The sequence below is a fragment of the Salvelinus fontinalis genome, unplaced genomic scaffold (assembly GCF_029448725.1).
Source record: "Salvelinus fontinalis isolate EN_2023a unplaced genomic scaffold, ASM2944872v1 scaffold_0782, whole genome shotgun sequence".
Taxonomy (NCBI): domain Eukaryota; kingdom Metazoa; phylum Chordata; class Actinopteri; order Salmoniformes; family Salmonidae; genus Salvelinus; species Salvelinus fontinalis.
This window is the reverse complement of record NW_026600991.1, coordinates 6,453-25,757: the sequence shown is the minus strand read 5'-3', so window position 1 is coordinate 25,757 and position 19,305 is coordinate 6,453. Positions and strand designations below refer to the sequence as shown.

Here is a 19,305-nt window from a genome sequence, read left to right as displayed (position 1 = left end):
AAGTCTCACAATGTTGCGCCTCTTGGTTTAGAAACTCCCTGGTCCAGATATTTATGTTCCGGGTGCTTCCGTCTCCGTCGGACAGTTAGTTTGAGCAGCAGAGTAAATTCTACACTACTGCGGATAAAACCAGAGTAGACTATTGGTGACCATTTCTCCCACAAGATCTCTAAAGACATAGGCTTCTTGTGAAAACAGAAAGACTCCGGTGGAGAGGACATAACGTGTGAGGCTAAACTCTACCGCTGGGTGGCGTTGCTACTCGTGTCTGTCTGCTAAACAGCTGTTAGCAGAACTCTCCAGTGGGTTGACTTGTGGTTTGGAAAGAACAATTAATGCGACTTTTACTGGACACCGAAAGCAAACTGGTGAGAGATTTATTAGATTAACGACGTTGTTTATATTGTCTGTCAGTTCCCCAAAGCATCGCAACCTGGACACATCTAATACTATAAACGGTGAAGTACGGGATAGACCGCTGGACGTGGGATAATGACTGGTAACGAGTTCAGCTCATTACGAGACTGTCAGTTACAACTGGCGGCTTTTACCTTGGCTAACTTAAACCCCTAAAAGTATCTCAATTAAAGTGTTATATAACTGTAACGCTAGCTAGCTAGTTATATTCTTGCTAGTTTAGACTTGGAACATTGTAAATATAAGTGGTTTGGTATGTAAGAACTTTTACCCCTTAGTTTGTTGCTAGCTAACGTTAGCTGTCAGGAAGTGCTTGAGCAGCCAGGTGATCCCATCCCCGATATCACCATGGTAACCACCAGGTAAGGTACCGGAAGACCAAACCCCTGGGCCCTGCGCCTAGGACGACACAGCAGATTCAAAATAACCAACTCATCATCAGGCTTTGATGATTTCTATCTGCTGTGTAGTGCTAGAGTAAATACCAGGACCGAGTTTGGGAAACCCTGCTGTAGACGAGAGAGTTAGTTCTCTAGCTACTTAAACTAGCTAGTTTATCTTCGTCTTTCATGTTGTCGTTACTCTGCTGTTCTGAATCCAACAATACCTGGAGGACAGGTAGCTAACGTTACTTAATACAACTAGCTAGTTTATCTTCGTCTTTCATGTTGTCGTTACTCTGCTGTTCTGAATCCAACAATACCTGGAGGACAGGTACCTACAGTAGCTAACGTTACTTAATACTACTAGCTAGTTTATCTTCGTCTTTCATGTTGTCGTTACTCTGCTGTTCTGAATCCAACAATACCTGGAGGACAGGTAGCTAACGTTACTTAATACTACTAGCTAGTTTATCTTCGTCTTTCATGTTGTCGTTACTCTGCTGTTCTGAATCCATCAATACCTGGAGGACAGGTACCTACAGTAGCTAACGTTACTTAATACTACTAGCTAGTTTATCTTCGTCTTTCATGTTGTCGTTACTCTGCTGTTCTGAATCCATCAATACCTGGAGGACAGGTAGCTAACGTTACTTAATACTACTAGCTAGTTTATCTTCGTCTTTCATGTTGTCGTTACTCTGCTGTTCTGAATCCAACAATACCTGGAGGACAGGTACCTACAGTAGCTAACGTTACTTAATACGACTAGCTAGTTTATCTTCGTCTTTCATGTTGTCGTTACTCTGCTGTTCTGAATCCAACAATACCTGGAGGACAGGTAGCTACAGTAGCTAACGTTACTTAATACTACTAGCTAGTTTATCTTCGTCTTTCATGTTGTCGTTACTCTGCTGTTCTGAATCCAACAATACCTGGAGGACAGGTAGCTACAGTAGCTAACGTTACGTAATACTACTAGCTAGTTTATCTTCGTCTTTCATGTTGTCGTTACTCTGCTGTTCTGAATCCAACAATACCTGGAGGACAGGTAGCTACAGTAGCTAACGTTACTTAATACTACTAGCTAGTTTATCTTCGTCTTTCATGTTGTCGTTACTCTGCTGTTCTGAATCCAACAATACCTGGAGGACAGGTACCTACAGTAGCTAACGTTACTTAATACTACTAGCTAGTTTATCTTCGTCTTTCATGTTGTCGTTACTCTGCTGTTCTGAATCCATCAATACCTGGAGGACAGGTACCTACAGTAGCTAACGTTACTTAATACTACTAGCTAGTTTATCTTCGTCTTTCATGTTGTCGTTACTCTGCTGTTCTGAATCCAACAATACCTGGAGGACAGGTAGCTACAGTAGCTAACGTTACTTAATACTACTAGCTAGTTTATCTTCGTCTTTCATGTTGTCGTTACTCTGCTGTTCTGAATCCAACAATACCTGGAGGACAGGTAGCTAACGTTACTTAATACTACTAGCTAGTTTATCTTCGTCTTTCATGTTGTCGTTACTCTGCTGTTCTGAATCCAACAATACCTGGAGGACAGGTAGCTAACGTTACTTAATACTACTAGCTAGTTTATCTTCGTCTTTCATGTTGTCGTTACTCTGCTGTTCTGAATCCATCAATACCTGGAGGACAGGTAGCTACAGTAGCTAACGTTACTTAATACTACTAGCTAGTTTATCTTCGTCTTTCATGTTGTCGTTACTCTGCTGTTCTGAATCCATCAATACCTGGAGGACAGGTAGCTACAGTAGCTAACGTTACTTAATACTACTAGCTAGTTTATCTTCGTCTTTCATGTTGTCGTTACTCTGCTGTTCTGAATCCAACAATACCTGGAGGACAGGTACCTACAGTAGCTAACGTTACTTAATACTACTAGCTAGTTTATCTTCGTCTTTCATGTTGTCGTTACTCTGCTGTTCTGAATCCATCAATACCTGGAGGACAGGTAGCTACAGTAGCTAACGTTACTTAATACTACTAGCTAGTTTATCTTCGTCTTTCATGTTGTCGTTACTCTGCTGTTCTGAATCCAACAATACCTGGAGGACAGGTAGCTAACGTTACTTAATACTACTAGCTAGTTTATCTTCGTCTTTCATGTTGTCGTTACTCTGCTGTTCTGAATCCAACAATACCTGGAGGACAGGTAGCTACAGTAGCTAACGTTACTTAATACTACTAGCTAGTTTATCTTCGTCTTTCATGTTGTCGTTACTCTGCTGTTCTGAATCCAACAATACCTGGAGGACAGGTAGCTACAGTAGCTAACGTTACTTAATACTACTAGCTAGTTTATCTTCGTCTTTCATGTTGTCGTTACTCTGCTGTTCTGAATCCATCAATACCTGGAGGACAGGTAGCTACAGTAGCTAACGTTACTTAATACTACTAGCTAGTTTATCTTCGTCTTTCATGTTGTCGTTACTCTGCTGTTCTGAATCCAACAATACCTGGAGGACAGGTAGCTAACGTTACTTAATACAACTAGCTAGTTTATCTTCGTCTTTCATGTTGTCGTTACTCTGCTGTTCTGAATCCATCAATACCTGGAGGACAGGTAGCTACAGTAGCTAACGTTACTTAATACTACTAGCTAGTTTATCTTCGTCTTTCATGTTGTCGTTACTCTGCTGTTCTGAATCCAACAATACCTGGAGGACAGGTAGCTACAGTAGCTAACGTTACTTAATACTACTAGCTAGTTTATCTTCGTCTTTCATGTTGTCGTTACTCTGCTGTTCTGAATCCAACAATACCTGGAGGACAGGTACCTACAGTAGCTAACGTTACTTAATACTACTAGCTAGTTTATCTTCGTCTTTCATGTTGTCGTTACTCTGCTGTTCTGAATCCAACAATACCTGGAGGACAGGTAGCTACAGTAGCTAACGTTACTTAATACTACTAGCTAGTTTATCTTCGTCTTTCATGTTGTCGTTACTCTGCTGTTCTGAATCCAACAATACCTGGAGGAAAGGTAGCTACAGTAGCGAGCTACTGGACACAGAGGGGAAGTGATGAGGGTTTCTGTGTGAATGTTTTTATAGCCGGTTCATGGTTGTCTGCTAATGTAACCTATTGGCTATTGAATCCCAGTGTTTCGCCCACTGAACAAAACCTGAGACTGTGTATAGACACAGTATTGTTATTTTATTGTGTGATTTAAAAAAACATTATTTATTTTACTTTATTTTCTTAACCCTGTTTTCTTAAAACGGTATTGTTGGTTAAAGGCTTGTAAGTAAGCATTTGACAGTAAGTTCTACACCTGTTGTATTTGGCACATGTGATTTGTGTGGTAATAATGTTGTGTGTTTTCCAGGACGGTCTCACTGAAGTGTGGCAGCCCAGACAGGGTCTGGCCACGCCCCCAGAGGGAGGGGCTAAGACCAATGTAGACAAACTAAAGGACCGATTGGTCCTGTTCTCCGCTAACTCCTCCCCCTCTTGTATGGAGCTGGCCAATAGGATCGCAGGGTGAGTCGATAGGCCACACCCACCTTCCAGACGTTCCAGGTTAGGCCAGGGCGGTTGCAGATAGAAACGCCTTGACTAGAGAGGACATGATTCCCTCGTACTACATGTTAGATAGAAATGCTTGTTCTACATGACATTTTGTATCTGAACGTTCCAAAACGTTATGTCCTGCTGAACGCACCCCTCAGGGTTCTCTGAACTAGCCGCTGTGAAGGCTTCTTCTCCAGCCCTGCTTTAACACAGCTGCTCTTCACCAGGACCTTGATGGAGCTAAACCCTTTCCCTCTGGTAGGAGACTGTAACACCTCTAGTTGAGTATTATATAACACCTCCTGTCTGTCTATAGGAGACTGGGCGTAGAGCTGGGGAAGACTGAAGTCTACCAGGATTCTAATGGAGGTGAGGACAAGGAGGAGGAGGAGGAGGATGATGATGACGATGGTAATGGTTCTATGTGACCCCTGACCTCTTGTCTCCATAGAAACGCGTATCCAGATCCAGGAGTCGGTCAGAGGGAAAGACGTCTACATCATCCAGACCATCTCACCGTCAGTTTCAATTTGTATTAGTCCTATATACAGGAAACACGTGGTTTACACCGTCCAATCACAGGCTTCTATCAGGAAACACATGGTTTACACCGTCCAATCACAGGCTTCTATCAGGAAACACGTGGTATACACCGTCCAATCACAGGCTTCTATCAGGAAACACGTGGTTTACACCGTCCAATCACAGGCTTCTATCAGGATACACGTGGTGTACACCGTCCAATCACAGGCTTCTATCAGGAAACACGTGGTATACACCGTCCAATCACAGGCTTCTATCAGGAAACACGTGGTGTACACCGTCCAATCACAGGCTTCTATCAGGAAACACGTGGTGTACACCGTCCAATCACAGGGTTCAGGATACACGTGGTATACACCGTCCAATCACAGGCTTCTATCAGGATACACGTGGTTTACACCGTCCAATTAAAGGCTTCTATCAGGATACACGTGGTATACACCGTCCAATCACAGGCTTCTATCAGGATACACGTGGTATACACCGTCCAATCACAGGCTTCTATCAGGAAACACGTGGTGTACACCGTCCAATCACAGGGTTCAGGATACACGTGGTATACACCGTCCAATCACAGGCTTCTATCAGGATACACGTGGTTTACACCGTCCAATCACAGGGTTCAGGATAGACGTGGTATACACCGTCCAATCACAGGCTTCTATCAGGAAACACGTGGTGTACACCGTCCAATCACAGGGTTCAGGATAGACGTGGTATACACCGTCCAATCACAGGCTTCTATCAGGATACACGTGGTTTACACCGTCCAATTACAGGCTTCTATCAGGATACACGTGGTATACACCGTCCAATTACAGGCTTCTTTCAGGATACACGTGGTATACACCGTCCAATTACAGGCTTCTATCAGGATACACGTGGTATACACCGTCCAATCACAGGCTTCTATCAGGATATACGTGGTATACACCGTCCAATCACAGGCTTCTATCAGGATACACGTGGTATACACCGTCCAATCACAGGCTTCTATCAGGATACACGTGGTATACACCGTCCAATCACAGGCTTCTATCAGGAAACACGTGGTATACACCGTCCAATCACAGGCTTCTTTCACGATACACGTGGTATTTGTTTTGTTGTCATCCAGGTTGAAGGTTATTATTTGTTTTGTGTTGTTATCCAGGTTGAAGGTTATCATTTGTTGCTGTTATCCAGGTTGAAGGTTATCATTTGTTGCTGTTATCCAGGTTGAAGGTTATTATTTGTTTTGTGTTGTTATCCAGGTTGAAGGTTATCATTTGTTGCTGTTATCCAGGTTGAAGGTTATCATTTGTTGCTGTTATCCAGGTTAAAGGTTATCATTTGTTTTGTTATCCAGGTTGAAGGTTATCATTTGTTGTGTTGTCCAGGTTGAAGGTTATCATTTGTTTTGTTGTCCAGGTTGAAGGTTATCATTTGTTTTGTTGTCCAGGTTGAAGGTTATTTCCCAGGAGTATGTGGAGTGAAGTGCTAATATTTAGTCAGATTTACAGATGTATTCGGTTTTTATCTCGAGGCGTTCTGCTGTCTTCAGTCCGCCGTTCTTCCTCCTAGCCCTGCTCTCTCCTTGACATAGACTGATCTTCAGTCCTCTGTTCTTCCTCCTAGCCCTGCTCTCTCCATGACATAGACTGATCTTCAGTCCTCCGTCCTTCCTCCTAGCCCTGCTCTCTCCATGACATAGACTGATCTTCAGTCCTCTGTTCTTCCTCCTAGCCCTGCTCTCTCCATGACATAGACTGATCTTCAGTCCTCCGTCCTTCCTCCTAGCCCTGCTCTCTCCATGACATAGACTGATCTTCAGTCCTCTGTTCTTCCTCCTAGCCCTGCTCTCTCCGTGACATAGACTGATCTTCAGTCCTCTGTTCTTCCTCCTAGCCCTGCTCTCTCCATGACATAGACTGATCTTCAGTCCTCTGTTCTTCCTCCTAGCCCTGCTCTCTCCGTGACATAGACTGATCTTCAGTCCTCCGTTCTTCCTCCTAGCCCTGCTCTCTCCATGACATAGACTGATCTTCAGTCTGCCGTCCTTCCTCCTAGCCCTGCTCTCTCCATGACATAGACTGATCTTCAGTCCTCGGTTCTTCCTCCTAGCCCTGCTCTCTCCATGACATAGACTGATCTTCAGTCCTCCGTTCTTCCTCCTAGCCCTGCTCTCTCCATGACATAGACTGATCTTCAGTCCTCTGTTCTTCCTCCTAGCCCTGCTCTCTCCATGACATAGACTGATCTTCAGTCCTCCGTCCTTCCTCCTAGCCCTGCTCTCTCCATGACATAGACTGATCTTCAGTCCTCCGTCCTTCCTCCTAGCCCTGCTCTCTCCATGACATAGACTGACCAGGTGAATCAAAGGGATGTCCTTTTGTTGTGAGCAACATTTTGAGTTTGTCTTGTGGGAACGTAACACCCCTCATCACTGTATGGATGTCACGAGAATTTCTATCTCAATGTTCTAACTGAACTATGTTATAACTCTTATCTGTATCCTAGAGGCTCCAGTTTTAATAAACAGACAAGAGTCCCAGCATACAAAGGATCCGTTCTTTATTCAGAGAGCGCTCTGCTTCTCTGGTGCAAAGCTAGTCTTTTTATACACACACACACACACACACACACACACACACACACACACACACACACACAAGTTCTTATCACAGGCTTCTCTCTGCTCAGCCAGGCTGTATTTCCCCACTATACCCACACATAGTTATCGTGTTTCACAATATTCTACAAGCCTCTCACTTCCCCTCCCTGGGCGGGTAAGTCTGCTTTCACCAACGGTTTTCTGTTATTGGTTTCACAGCTGCACCCTGCTTGTATAGCTACAAAAGAATACAATGCGATAGTTCTAAATCTCTGTTACATCATCAGATTATACTCTTATGATTCTAAATCTGTTACATCATCAGATTATAGTCTTATGATTCTAACTCTCTGTTACATCATCAGATTATAGTCTTATGATTCTAAATCTCTGTTACATCATCAGATTATAGTCTTATGATTCTAAATCTCTGTTACATCATCAGATTATAGTCTTATGATTCTAACACATTTTCACACAGTTCTACAGATTCAGGGTGGAATACTTTAGTCACTACTTTAAACATTCAAATTATTTTATGAATGGAGCTCTCCCTCTCTCTGTGTATTTGTGTTACCGTAACAGTAAACTGTGTGTGTGTGCAGGGATGTGAACCGGTGCCTGATGGAGCTGTGTGTGATGGCGTATGGGTGTGTGACGGCGTGTGCGAGGAGTGTGTGTGGCGTGCTACCGTACCTGCCCTACAGTAAACAGTGTAAGATGAGGAAACGGGGATCCATCGTCTGTAAGCTGATCGCCTCTCTGATGTGTCGGGCAGGTGAGACAACGCGTTATGTTACTCTCTGATGTGTTGGAGATAACAGCTCATCTACACTGTGTTAGGTCTGACGTGTGTGTGTGTGTGTGTGTGTGTGTGTGTAGGTCTGACCCATCTCATCACCGTGGATCTTCATCAGAAGGAGATTCAGGGCTTTTTCAACATTCCAGTAGACAACCTGAGAGCTTCTCCCTTCCTACTGCAGTACATACAGGAGGAGGTAGGACTACACTACCCACAACCCCCCAGTAGACAACCTGAGAGCGTCTCCCTTCCTACTGCAGTACATACAGGAGGAGGTAGGACTACACTACCCACAACCCCCCAGTACATACAGGAGGAGGTAGGACTACACTACCCACAACCCCCCAGTAGACAACCTGAGAGCGTCTCCCTTCCTACTGCAGTACATACAGGAGGAGGTAGGACTACACTACCCACAACCCCCCAGTACATACAGGAGGAGGTAGGACTACACTACCCACAACCCCCCAGTACATTTACATTTACATTTAAGTCATTTAGCAGACGCTCTTATCCAGAGCGACTTACATGAACGATTGGCTGAGCCTTGGATACAGCCAGTATTGCTACAAACGCGCATCACTACAGGAGGAGGTAGGACTACACTACCCACAACCCCCCCAGTACATACAGGAGGAGGTAGGACTACACTACCCACAACCCCCCAGTACATACAGGAGGAGGTAGGACTACACTACCCACAACCCCCCAGTACATACAGGAGGAGGTAGGACTACACTACCCACAACCCCCCAGTAGACAACCTGAGAGCTTCTCCCTTCCTACTGCAGTACATACAGGAGAAGGTAGGACTACACTACCCACAACCCCCCAGTACATACAGGAGGAGGTAGGACTACACTACCCACAACCCCCCAGTACATACAGGAGGAGGTAGGACTACACTACCCACAACCCCCCAGTAGACAACCTGAGAGCTTCTCCCTTCCTACTGCAGTACATACAGGAGGAGGTAGGACTACACTACCCACAACCCCCCAGTAGACAACCTGAGAGCGTCTCCCTTCCTACTGCAGTACATACAGGAGGAGGTAGGACTACACTACCCACAACCCCCCAGTACATACAGGAGGAGGTAGGACTACACTACCCACAACCCCCCAGTAGACAACCTGAGAGCTTCTCCCTTCCTACTGCAGTACATACAGGAGGAGGTAGGACTACACTACCCACAACCCCCCAGTAGACAACCTGAGAGCGTCTCCCTTCCTACTGCAGTACATACAGGAGGAGGTAGGACTACACTACCCACAACCCCCCAGTACATACAGGAGGAGGTAGGACTACACTACCCACAACCCCCCAGTAGACAACCTGAGAGCGTCTCCCTTCCTACTGCAGTACATACAGGAGGAGGTAGGACTACACTACCCACAACCCCCCAGTACATACAGGAGGAGGTAGGACTACACTACCCACAACCCCCCAGTACATTTACATTTACATTTAAGTCATTTAGCAGACGCTCTTATCCAGAGCGACTTACATGAACGATTGGCTGAGCCTTGGATACAGCCAGTATTGCTACAAACGCGCATCACTACAGGAGGAGGTAGGACTACACTACCCACAACCCCCCCAGTACATACAGGAGGAGGTAGGACTACACTACCCACAACCCCCCAGTACATACAGGAGGAGGTAGGACTACACTACCCACAACCCCCCAGTACATACAGGAGGAGGTAGGACTACACTACCCACAACCCCCCAGTAGACAACCTGAGAGCTTCTCCCTTCCTACTGCAGTACATACAGGAGAAGGTAGGACTACACTACCCACAACCCCCCAGTACATACAGGAGGAGGTAGGACTACACTACCCACAACCCCCGAGTACATACAGGAGGAGGTAGGACTACACTACCCACAACCCCCCAGTAGACAACCTGAGAGCTTCTCCCTTCCTACTGCAGTACATACAGGAGGAGGTAGGACTACACTACCCACAACCCCCCAGTAGACAACCTGAGAGCGTCTCCCTTCCTACTGCAGTACATACAGGAGGAGGTAGGACTACACTACCCACAACCCCCCAGTACATACAGGAGGAGGTAGGACTACACTACCCACAACCCCCCAGTACATTTACATTTAAGTCATTTAGCAGACGCTCTTATCCAGAGCGACTTACATGAACGATTGGCTGAGCCTTGGATACAGCCAGTATTGCTACAAACGCGCATCACTACAGGAGGAGGTAGGACTACACTACCCACAACCCCCCCAGTACATACAGGAGGAGGTAGGACTACACTACCCACAACCCCCAGTACATACAGGAGGAGGTAGGACTACACTACCCACAACCCCCCAGTAGACAACCTGAGAGCTTCTCCCTTCCTACTGCAGTACATACAGGAGGAGGTAGGACTACACTACCCACAACCCCCCAGTAGACAACCTGAGAGCTTCTCCCTTCCTACTGCAGTACATACAGGAGGAGGTAGGACTACACTACCCACAACCCCCAGTACATACAGGAGGAGGTAGGACTACACTACCCACAACCCCCCAGTACATATAGGAGGAGGTAGGACTACACTACCCACAACCCCCCAGTAGACAACCTGAGAGCTTCTCCCTTCCTACTGCAGTACATACAGGAGGAGGTAGGACTACACTACCCACAACCCCCCAGTAGACAACCTGAAAGCTTCTCCCTTCCTACTGCAGTACATACAGGAGGAGGTAGGACTACACTACCCACAACCCCCCTGTACATACAGGAGGAGGTAGGACTACACTACCCACAACCCCCCAGTACATACAGGAGGAGGTAGGCCTACACTACCCACAACCCCCCAGTACATACAGGAGGAGGTAGGACTACACTACCCACAACCCCCCAGTAGACAACCTGAGAGCTTCTCCCTTCCTACTGCAGTACATACAGGAGGAGGTAGGACTACACTACCCACAACCCCCCAGTACATACAGGAGGAGGTAGGACTACACTACCCACAACCCCCCAGTACATACAGGAGGAGGTAGGACTACACTACCCACAACCCCCCAGTACATACAGGAGGAGGTAGGACTACACCACCCACAACCCCCCAGTACATACAGGAGGAGGTAGGACTACACTACCCACAACCCCCAGTACATACAGGAGGAGGTAGGACTACACTACCCACAACCCCCAGTACATACAGGAGGAGGTAGGACTACACTACCCACAACCCCCCAGTAGACAACCTGAGAGCTTCTCCCTTCCTACTGCAGTACATACAGGAGGTAGGACTACACTACCCACAACCCCCCAGTACATGCAGGAGGAGGTAGGCCTACACTACCCACAACCCCCCAGTACATACAGGAGGAGGTAGGACTACACTACCCACAACCCCCCAGTACATACAGGAGGAGGTAGGACTACACTACCCACAACCCCCCAGAACATACAGGGGGAGGTAGGACTACACTACCCACAACCCCCCAGTAGACAACCTGAGAGCGTCTCCCTTCCTACTGCAGTACATACAGGAGGAGGTAGGACTACACTACCCACACCCCCCCAGTACATACAGGAGGAGGTAGGACTACACTACCCACAGCCCCCCAGTACATACAGGAGGAGGTAGGACTACACTACCCACAACCCCCCAGTACATACAGGAGGAGGTAGGACTACACTACCCACAACCCCCCAGTACATACAGGAGGAGGTAGGACTACACTACCCACAACCCCCAGTACATACAGGAGGAGGTAGGATTACACTACCCACAACCCCCCAGTAGACAACCTGAGAGCTTCTCCCTTCCTACTGCAGTACATACAGGAGGAGGTAGGACTACACTACCCACAACCCCCCAGTAGACAACCTGAGAGCTTCTCCCTTCCTACTGCAGTACATACAGGAGGAGGTAGGACTACACTACCCACAACCCCCAGTACATACAGGAGGAGGTAGGACTACACTACCCACAACCCCCCAGTACATACAGGAGGAGGTAGGACTACACTACCCACAACCCCCCAGTAGACAACCTGAGAGCTTCTCCCTTCCTACTGCAGTACATACAGGAGGAGGTAGGACTACACTACCCACAACCCCCCAGTAGACAACCTGAAAGCTTCTCCCTTCCTACTGCAGTACATACAGGAGGAGGTAGGACTACACTACCCACAACCCCCCTGTACATACAGGAGGAGGTAGGACTACACTACCCACAACCCCCCAGTACATACAGGAGGAGGTAGGCCTACACTACCCACAACCCCCCAGTACATACAGGAGGAGGTAGGACTACACTACCCACAACCCCCCAGTAGACAACCTGAGAGCTTCTCCCTTCCTACTGCAGTACATACAGGAGGAGGTAGGACTACACTACCCACAACCCCCCAGAACATACAGGAGGAGGTAGGACTACACTACCCCACAACATGTACTCTACTTCTTGTTGTCTCCCTGTAGATTCCAGACTCCACTACCCATAACTCCTTGTTGTCTCCTGTAGATTCCAGACTCCACTACCCATAACTCCTTGTTGTCTCCCTGTAGATTCCAGACTCTACTACCCATAACTCCTTGTTGTCTCCCTGTAGATTCCAGACTCCACTACCCATAACTCCTTGTTGTCTCCTGTAGATTCCAGACTCCACTACCCATAACTCCTTGTTGTCTCCCTGTATATTCCTGACTCCACTACCCATAACGCCTTGTTGTCTCCTGTAGATTCCAGACTCCACTACCCATAACTCCTTGTTGCCTCCCTGTAGATTCCAGACTCTACTACCCATAACTCCTTGTTGTCTCCTGTAGATTCCAGACTCCACTACCCATAACTCCTTGTTGTCTCCTGTAGATTCCAGACTCCACTACCCATAACTCCTTGTTGTCTCCCTGTAGATTCCAGACTCCACTACCCATAACTCCTTGTTGTCTCCCTGTAGATTCCAGACTCCACTACCCATAACTCCTTGTTGTCTCCCTGTAGATTCCAGACTCCACTACCCATAACTCCTTGTTGTCTCCCTGTAGATTCCAGACTCCACTACCCATAACTCCTTGTTGTCTCCCTGTAGATTCCAGACTCCACTACCCATAACTCCTTGTTGTCTCCCTGTAGATTCCAGACTCCACTACCCATAACTCCTTGTTGTCTCCTGTAGATTCCAGACTCCACTACCCATAACTCCTTGTCTCCCTGTAGATCCCAGACTCCACTACCCATAACTCTTTGTTGTCTCCCTGTAGATTCCAGACTCCACTACCCATAACTCCTTGTTGTCTCCCTGTAGATTCCTGACTCCACTACCCATAACTCCTTGTTGTCTCCCTGTAGATTCCTGACTCCACTACCCATAACTCCTTGTTGTCTCCTGTAGATTCCAGACTCCACTACCCATAACTCCTTGTTGTCTCCCTGTAGATTCCAGACTCCACTACCCATAACTCCTTGTTGTCTCCTGTAGATTCCAGACTCCACTACCCATAACTCCTTGTTGTCTCCCTGTATATTCCAGACTCCACTACCCATAACGCCTTGTTGTCTCCTGTAGATTCCAGACTCCACTACCCATAACTCCTTGTTGCCTCCCTGTAGATTCCAGACTCTACTACCCATAACTCCTTGTTGTCTCCTGTAGATTCCAGACTCCACTACCCATAACTCCTTGTTGTCTCCTGTAGATTCCAGACTCCACTACCCATAACTCCTTGTTGTCTCCCTGTAGATTCCAGACTCCACTACCCATAACTCCTTGTTGTCTCCCTGTAGATTCCAGACTCCACTACCCATAACTCCTTGTTGTCTCCCTGTAGATTCCTGACTCCACTACCCATAACTCCTTGTCTCCCTGTAGATTCCTGACTCCACTACCCATAACTCCTTGTTGTCTCCCTGTAGATTCCTGACTCCACTACCCATAACTCCTTGTTGTCTCCCTGTAGATTCCAGACTCCACTACCCATAACTCCTTGTTGTCTCCCTGTAGATTCCAGACTCCACTACCCATAACTCCTTGTTGTCTCCCTGTAGATTCCAGACTCCACTACCCATAACTCCTTGTTGTCTCCCTGTAGATTCCTGACTCCACTACCCATAACTCCTTGTCTCCCTGTAGATTCCTGACTCCACTACCCATAACTCCTTGTCTCCCTGTAGATTCCAGACTCTACTACCCATAACTCCTTGTTGTCTCCTGTAGATTCCAGACTCCACTACCCATAACTCCTTGTTGTCTCCTGTAGATTCCAGACTCCACTACCCATAACTCCTTGTTGTCTCCTGTAGATTCCAGACTCCACTACCCATAACTCCTTGTTGTCTCCCTGTAGATTCCAGACTCCACTACCCATAACTCCTTGTTGTCTCCCTGTAGATTCCAGACTCCACTACCCATAACTCCTTGTTGTCTCCCTGTAGATTCCAGACTCCACTACCCATAACTCCTTGTTGTCTCCCTGTAGATTCCTGACTCCACTACCCATAACTCCTTGTCTCCCTGTAGATTCCTGACTCCACTACCCATAACTCCTTGTTGTCTCCCTGTAGATTCCTGACTCCACTACCCATAACTCCTTGTTGTCTCCCTGTAGATTCCAGACTCCACTACCCATAACTCCTTGTTGTCTCCCTGTAGATTCCTGACTCCACTACCCATAACTCCTTGTCTCCCTGTAGATTCCTGACTCCACTACCCATAACTCCTTGTTGTCTCCCTGTAGATTCCTGACTCCACTACCCATAACTCCTTGTTGTCTCCCTGTAGATTCCAGACTCCACTACCCATAACTCCTTGTTGTCTCCCTGTAGATTCCAGACTCCACTACCCATAACTCCTTGTTGTCTCCCTGTAGATTCCTGACTCCACTACCCATAACTCCTTGTTGTCTCCCTGTAGATTCCAGACTACAGTAATGCCGTCATAGTGGCCAAATCACCGTCCTCCGCTAAGAGGTGAGTTACCCTGACCCTCATTAATTTAGTTCACTATGAATTAACACAATACAACTAAGTCTGTCTCTCTGTCTCTCTGTCTCTGTGTCTCTCTGTGTCTCTCTCTGTCTCTCTGTCTCTCTGTGTCTCTGTGTCTCTGTGTCTCTCTGTGTCTCTCTGTGTCTCTCTGTCTCTGTGTCTCTCTGTCTCTCTGTCTCTCTGTCTCTCTGTCTCTGTGTCTCTCTCTGTCTCTCTCTGTCTCTCTCTGTCTCTGTGTCTCTGTGTGTCTCTGTGTCTCTCTGTGTCTCTCTCTGTCTCTCTGTCTCTCTGTCTCTGTCTCTCTGTGTCTCTCTGTCTCTATGTCTCTGTCTCTCTCTGTCTCTCTGTGTCTATGTCTCTGTGTCTCTCTGTGTCTATGTCTCTGTGTCTCTCTGTCTCTGTGTCTCTCTGTGTCTCTCTGTGTCTCTCTGTCTCTCTGTCTCTCTGTCTCTCTGTGTCTCTCTGTCTCTGTGTCTCTCTGTGTCTCTGTGTCTCTCTGTCTCTCTGTCTCTCTGTGTCTCTCTGTGTCTCTGTGTCTCTCTGTCTCTCTGTCTCTCTGTGTCTCTCTGTCTCTCTGTCTCTCTGTCTCTCTGTGTCTCTCTGTCTCTCTGTGTCTCTCTGTCTCTGTGTCTCTCTGTGTCTCTCTGTCTCTGTGTCTCTGTGTCTCTCTGTGTCTCTCTGTGTCTCTCTGTGTCTCTCTGTCTCTGTGTCTCTCTGTGTCTCTCTGTGTCTCTCTGTCTCTCTGTCTCTGTGTCTCTCTGTGTCTCTCTGTCTCTGTGTCTAGGGCCCAGTCCCTAGCTGAGAGGTTGCGTGTGTCTATTGCTGTGATCCACGGAGATGCAGAGGCGGACCTGCTGGATGGACGACACTCTCCTCCGACAGTCAGAACCACCGGAGTTCTACCTGAACTACCCGGTAAGTTCATCTGACTCTGGGTCAGTAGATAAAGGACCTCATTACCAACATGGTATCAGGAGTTCATCTGACTCTGGGTCAGTAGATAAAGGGCCTCATTACCAACATGGTATCAGGAGTTCATCTGGGTCAGTAGATAAAGGACCTCATTACCAACATGGTATCAGGAGTTCATCTGGGTCAGTAGATAAAGGACCTCATTACCAACATGGTATCAGGAGTTCATCTGACTCTGGGTCAGTAGATAAAGGACCTCATTACCAACATGGTATCAGGAGTTCATCTGGGTCAGTAGATAAAGGACCTCATTACCAACATGGTATCAGGAGTTCATCTGGGTCAGTAGATAAAGGACCTCATTACCAACATGGTATCAGGAGTTCATCTGACTCTGGGTCAGTAGATAAAGGGCCTCATTACCAACATGGTATCAGGAGTTCATCTGGGTCAGTAGATAAAGGACCTCATTACCAACATGGTATCAGGAGTTCATCTGGGTCAGTAGATAAAGGACCTCATTACCAACATGGTATCAGGAGTTCATCTGACTCTGGGTCAGTAGATAAAGGACCTCATTACCAACATGGTATCAGGAGTTCATCTGGGTCAGTAGATAAAGGACCTCATTACCAACATGGTATCAGGAGTTCATCTGACTCTGGGTCAGTAGATAAAGGACCTCATTACCAACATGGTATCAGGAGTTCATCTGGGTCAGTAGATAAAGGACCTCATTACCAACATGGTATCAGGAGTTCATCTGACTCTGGGTCAGTAGATAAAGGACCTCATTACCAACATGGTATCAGGAGTTCATCTGACTCTGGGTCAGTAGATAAAGGACCTCATTACCAACATGGTATCAGGAGTTCATCTGACTCTGGGTCAGTAGATAAAGGACCTCATTACCAACATGGTATCAGGAGTTCATCTGACTCTGGGTCAGTAGATAAAGGACCTCATTACCAACATGGTATCAGGAGTTCATCTGACTCTGGGTCAGTAGATAAAGGACCTCATTACCAACATGGTATCAGGAGTTCATCTGACTCTGGGTCAGTAGATAAAGGACCTCATTACCAACATGGTATCAGGAGTTCATCTGACTCTGGGTCAGTAGATAAAGGACCTCATTACCAACATGGTATCAGGAGTTCATCTGACTCTGGGTCAGTAGATAAAGGACCTCATTACCAACATGGTATCAGGAGTTCATCTGGCTCTGGGTCAGTAGATAAAGGACCTCATTACCAACATGGTATCAGGAGTTCATCTGACTCTGGGTCAGTAGATAAAGGACCTCATTACCAACATGGTATCAGGAGTTCATCTGACTCTGGGTCAGTAGATAAAGGACCTCATTACCAACATGGTATCAGGAGTTCATCTGGGTCAGTAGATAAAGGACCTCATTACCAACATGGTATCAGGAGTTCATCTGGGTCAGTAGATAAAGGACCTCATTACCAACATGGTATCAGGAGTTCATCTGGGTCAGTAGATAAAGGACCTCATTACCAACGTCTCTCTTTCTGTCAGTCTGTATCCCTAAGGAGAAACATCCTATCACAGTCGTAGGAGATGTGGCCGGACGCATCGCCATCATCGTGGTGAGTGGCTGGGGTCAGAGGTCAGGGAGGAGGCTGTGTGACATAGTCAGGGCAGGACAGGGAAGTGTGTGTGTTAACCTGGTGTGTGTGTGTTTGTGTGTGTGTGTGTGTGTGTGTGTGTGTGTCAGGATGACATCATCGATGATGCGGTGGGTTTTGTGGCGGCAGCGGAGATGCTGAGGGAGAGGGGTGCGGGGCCGATCATCGCCATGGCAACACACGCCATTCTGTCCGCGGACGCTCCCAGAATCCTCCAGGAGTCAGCCATTAGTCAGGTAAAAGCGGCGGGGAGGGGAGGGGAGGGGACGGGAGGGGAGAGGAGAGGAGCGGAGGGGACGGGAGGGGAGGGGAGTGGAGGAGACGGGAGGGGAGAGGAGAGGAGCGGAGGGGACGGGAGGGGAGAGGAGCGGGCGGGAGGGGAGAGGAAGGGAGAGGAGCGGAGGGAGGAGGGGACGGGAGGGGAGAGGAGCGGAGGGGACGGGAGGGGAGAGGACGGGAGGGGAGAGGAAGGGAGAGGAGCGGAGGGGGGAGGAGCAGATGGGGGAGGAGCGGAGGGGGGGGGAGGGGAGGAGCAGAGGGGGGTCTGTTTGTTTAGTTGGAGCTTTATTAGTTTTCTCATGATTCTCTTGATTTGGTCTCTCTCTCTGCCCGTCTGTCTGTCCGTCTGTCTGTCTCTCTGACCGTCTCTGCCTGTCTCTCTGCCTGTCTCTCTGCCCGTGTCTCTGTCTCTCTCTTCTGTAGGTGGTGGTAACCAACACGATTCCCCACTCGTCCCAGAAGCTCCAGTGTTGTAAGATAAAGACGGTGGATGTTTCTCTGATCCTGTCTGAAGCTGTACGGAGGATTCACTGTGGAGAGTCAATGTCTTGTCTGTTCCACGACATAGGAGCTGACGACTGATACACACACACACTACACACACACACACACACACATTTTTTGCCAAAATAAAAAATAAGTGCTATTTGTTTGTCGTTATTTGTCAGCCTCTGTATTACTGTAGGTAGTACTATATCAGACCTGTCCTACCCTGTTCCTGGAGAGATACCCTCCTGGAGGTTTTAACTAGTGATGAGAGGTGTCTGTAATAATGACCTGTCAGCCTCTGTATTACTGTAGGTAGTACTATATCAGACCTGTCCTACCCTGTTCCTGGAGAGATACCCTCCTGGAGGTTTTAACTAGTGATGAGAGGTGTCTGTAATAATGACCTGTCAGCCTCTGTGTTACTGTAGGTAGTACTATATCAGACCTGTCCTACCCTGTTCCTGGAGAGATACCCTCCTGGAGGTTTTAACTAGTGATGAGAGGTGTCTGTAATAATGACCTGTCAGCCTCTGTATTACTGTAGGTAGTACTATATCAGACCTGTCCTACCCTGTCCCTGGAGAGATACCCTCCTGGAGGTTTTAACTAGTGATGAGAGGTGTCTGTAATAATGACCTGTCAGCCTCTGTGTTACTGTAGGTAGTACTATATCAGACCTGTCCTACCCTGTTCCTGGAGAGATACCCTCCTGGAGGTTTTAACTAGTGATGAGAGGTGTCTGTAA

The 19,305-nt window shown here is 47.3% G+C and overlaps 1 protein-coding gene across 1 annotated transcript; it reads left to right on the top strand.

Moving 5' to 3' along the window:
- Positions 1-317: 317 nt before the first annotated feature.
- On the top strand, positions 318-18,677 carry LOC129847338 (phosphoribosyl pyrophosphate synthase-associated protein 2-like; the record flags this gene model as incomplete). Its single annotated transcript, XM_055915101.1, has 11 exons — positions 318-368; positions 4,153-4,307; positions 4,654-4,706; positions 4,789-4,855; positions 8,079-8,251; positions 8,356-8,471; positions 15,155-15,210; positions 16,013-16,143; positions 17,683-17,753; positions 17,882-18,028; positions 18,495-18,677. Coding segments are annotated over 11 exons (1,179 nt in total), but the record flags the coding sequence as incomplete, so codon positions are not given.
- Positions 18,678-19,305: the final 628 nt, after the last annotated feature.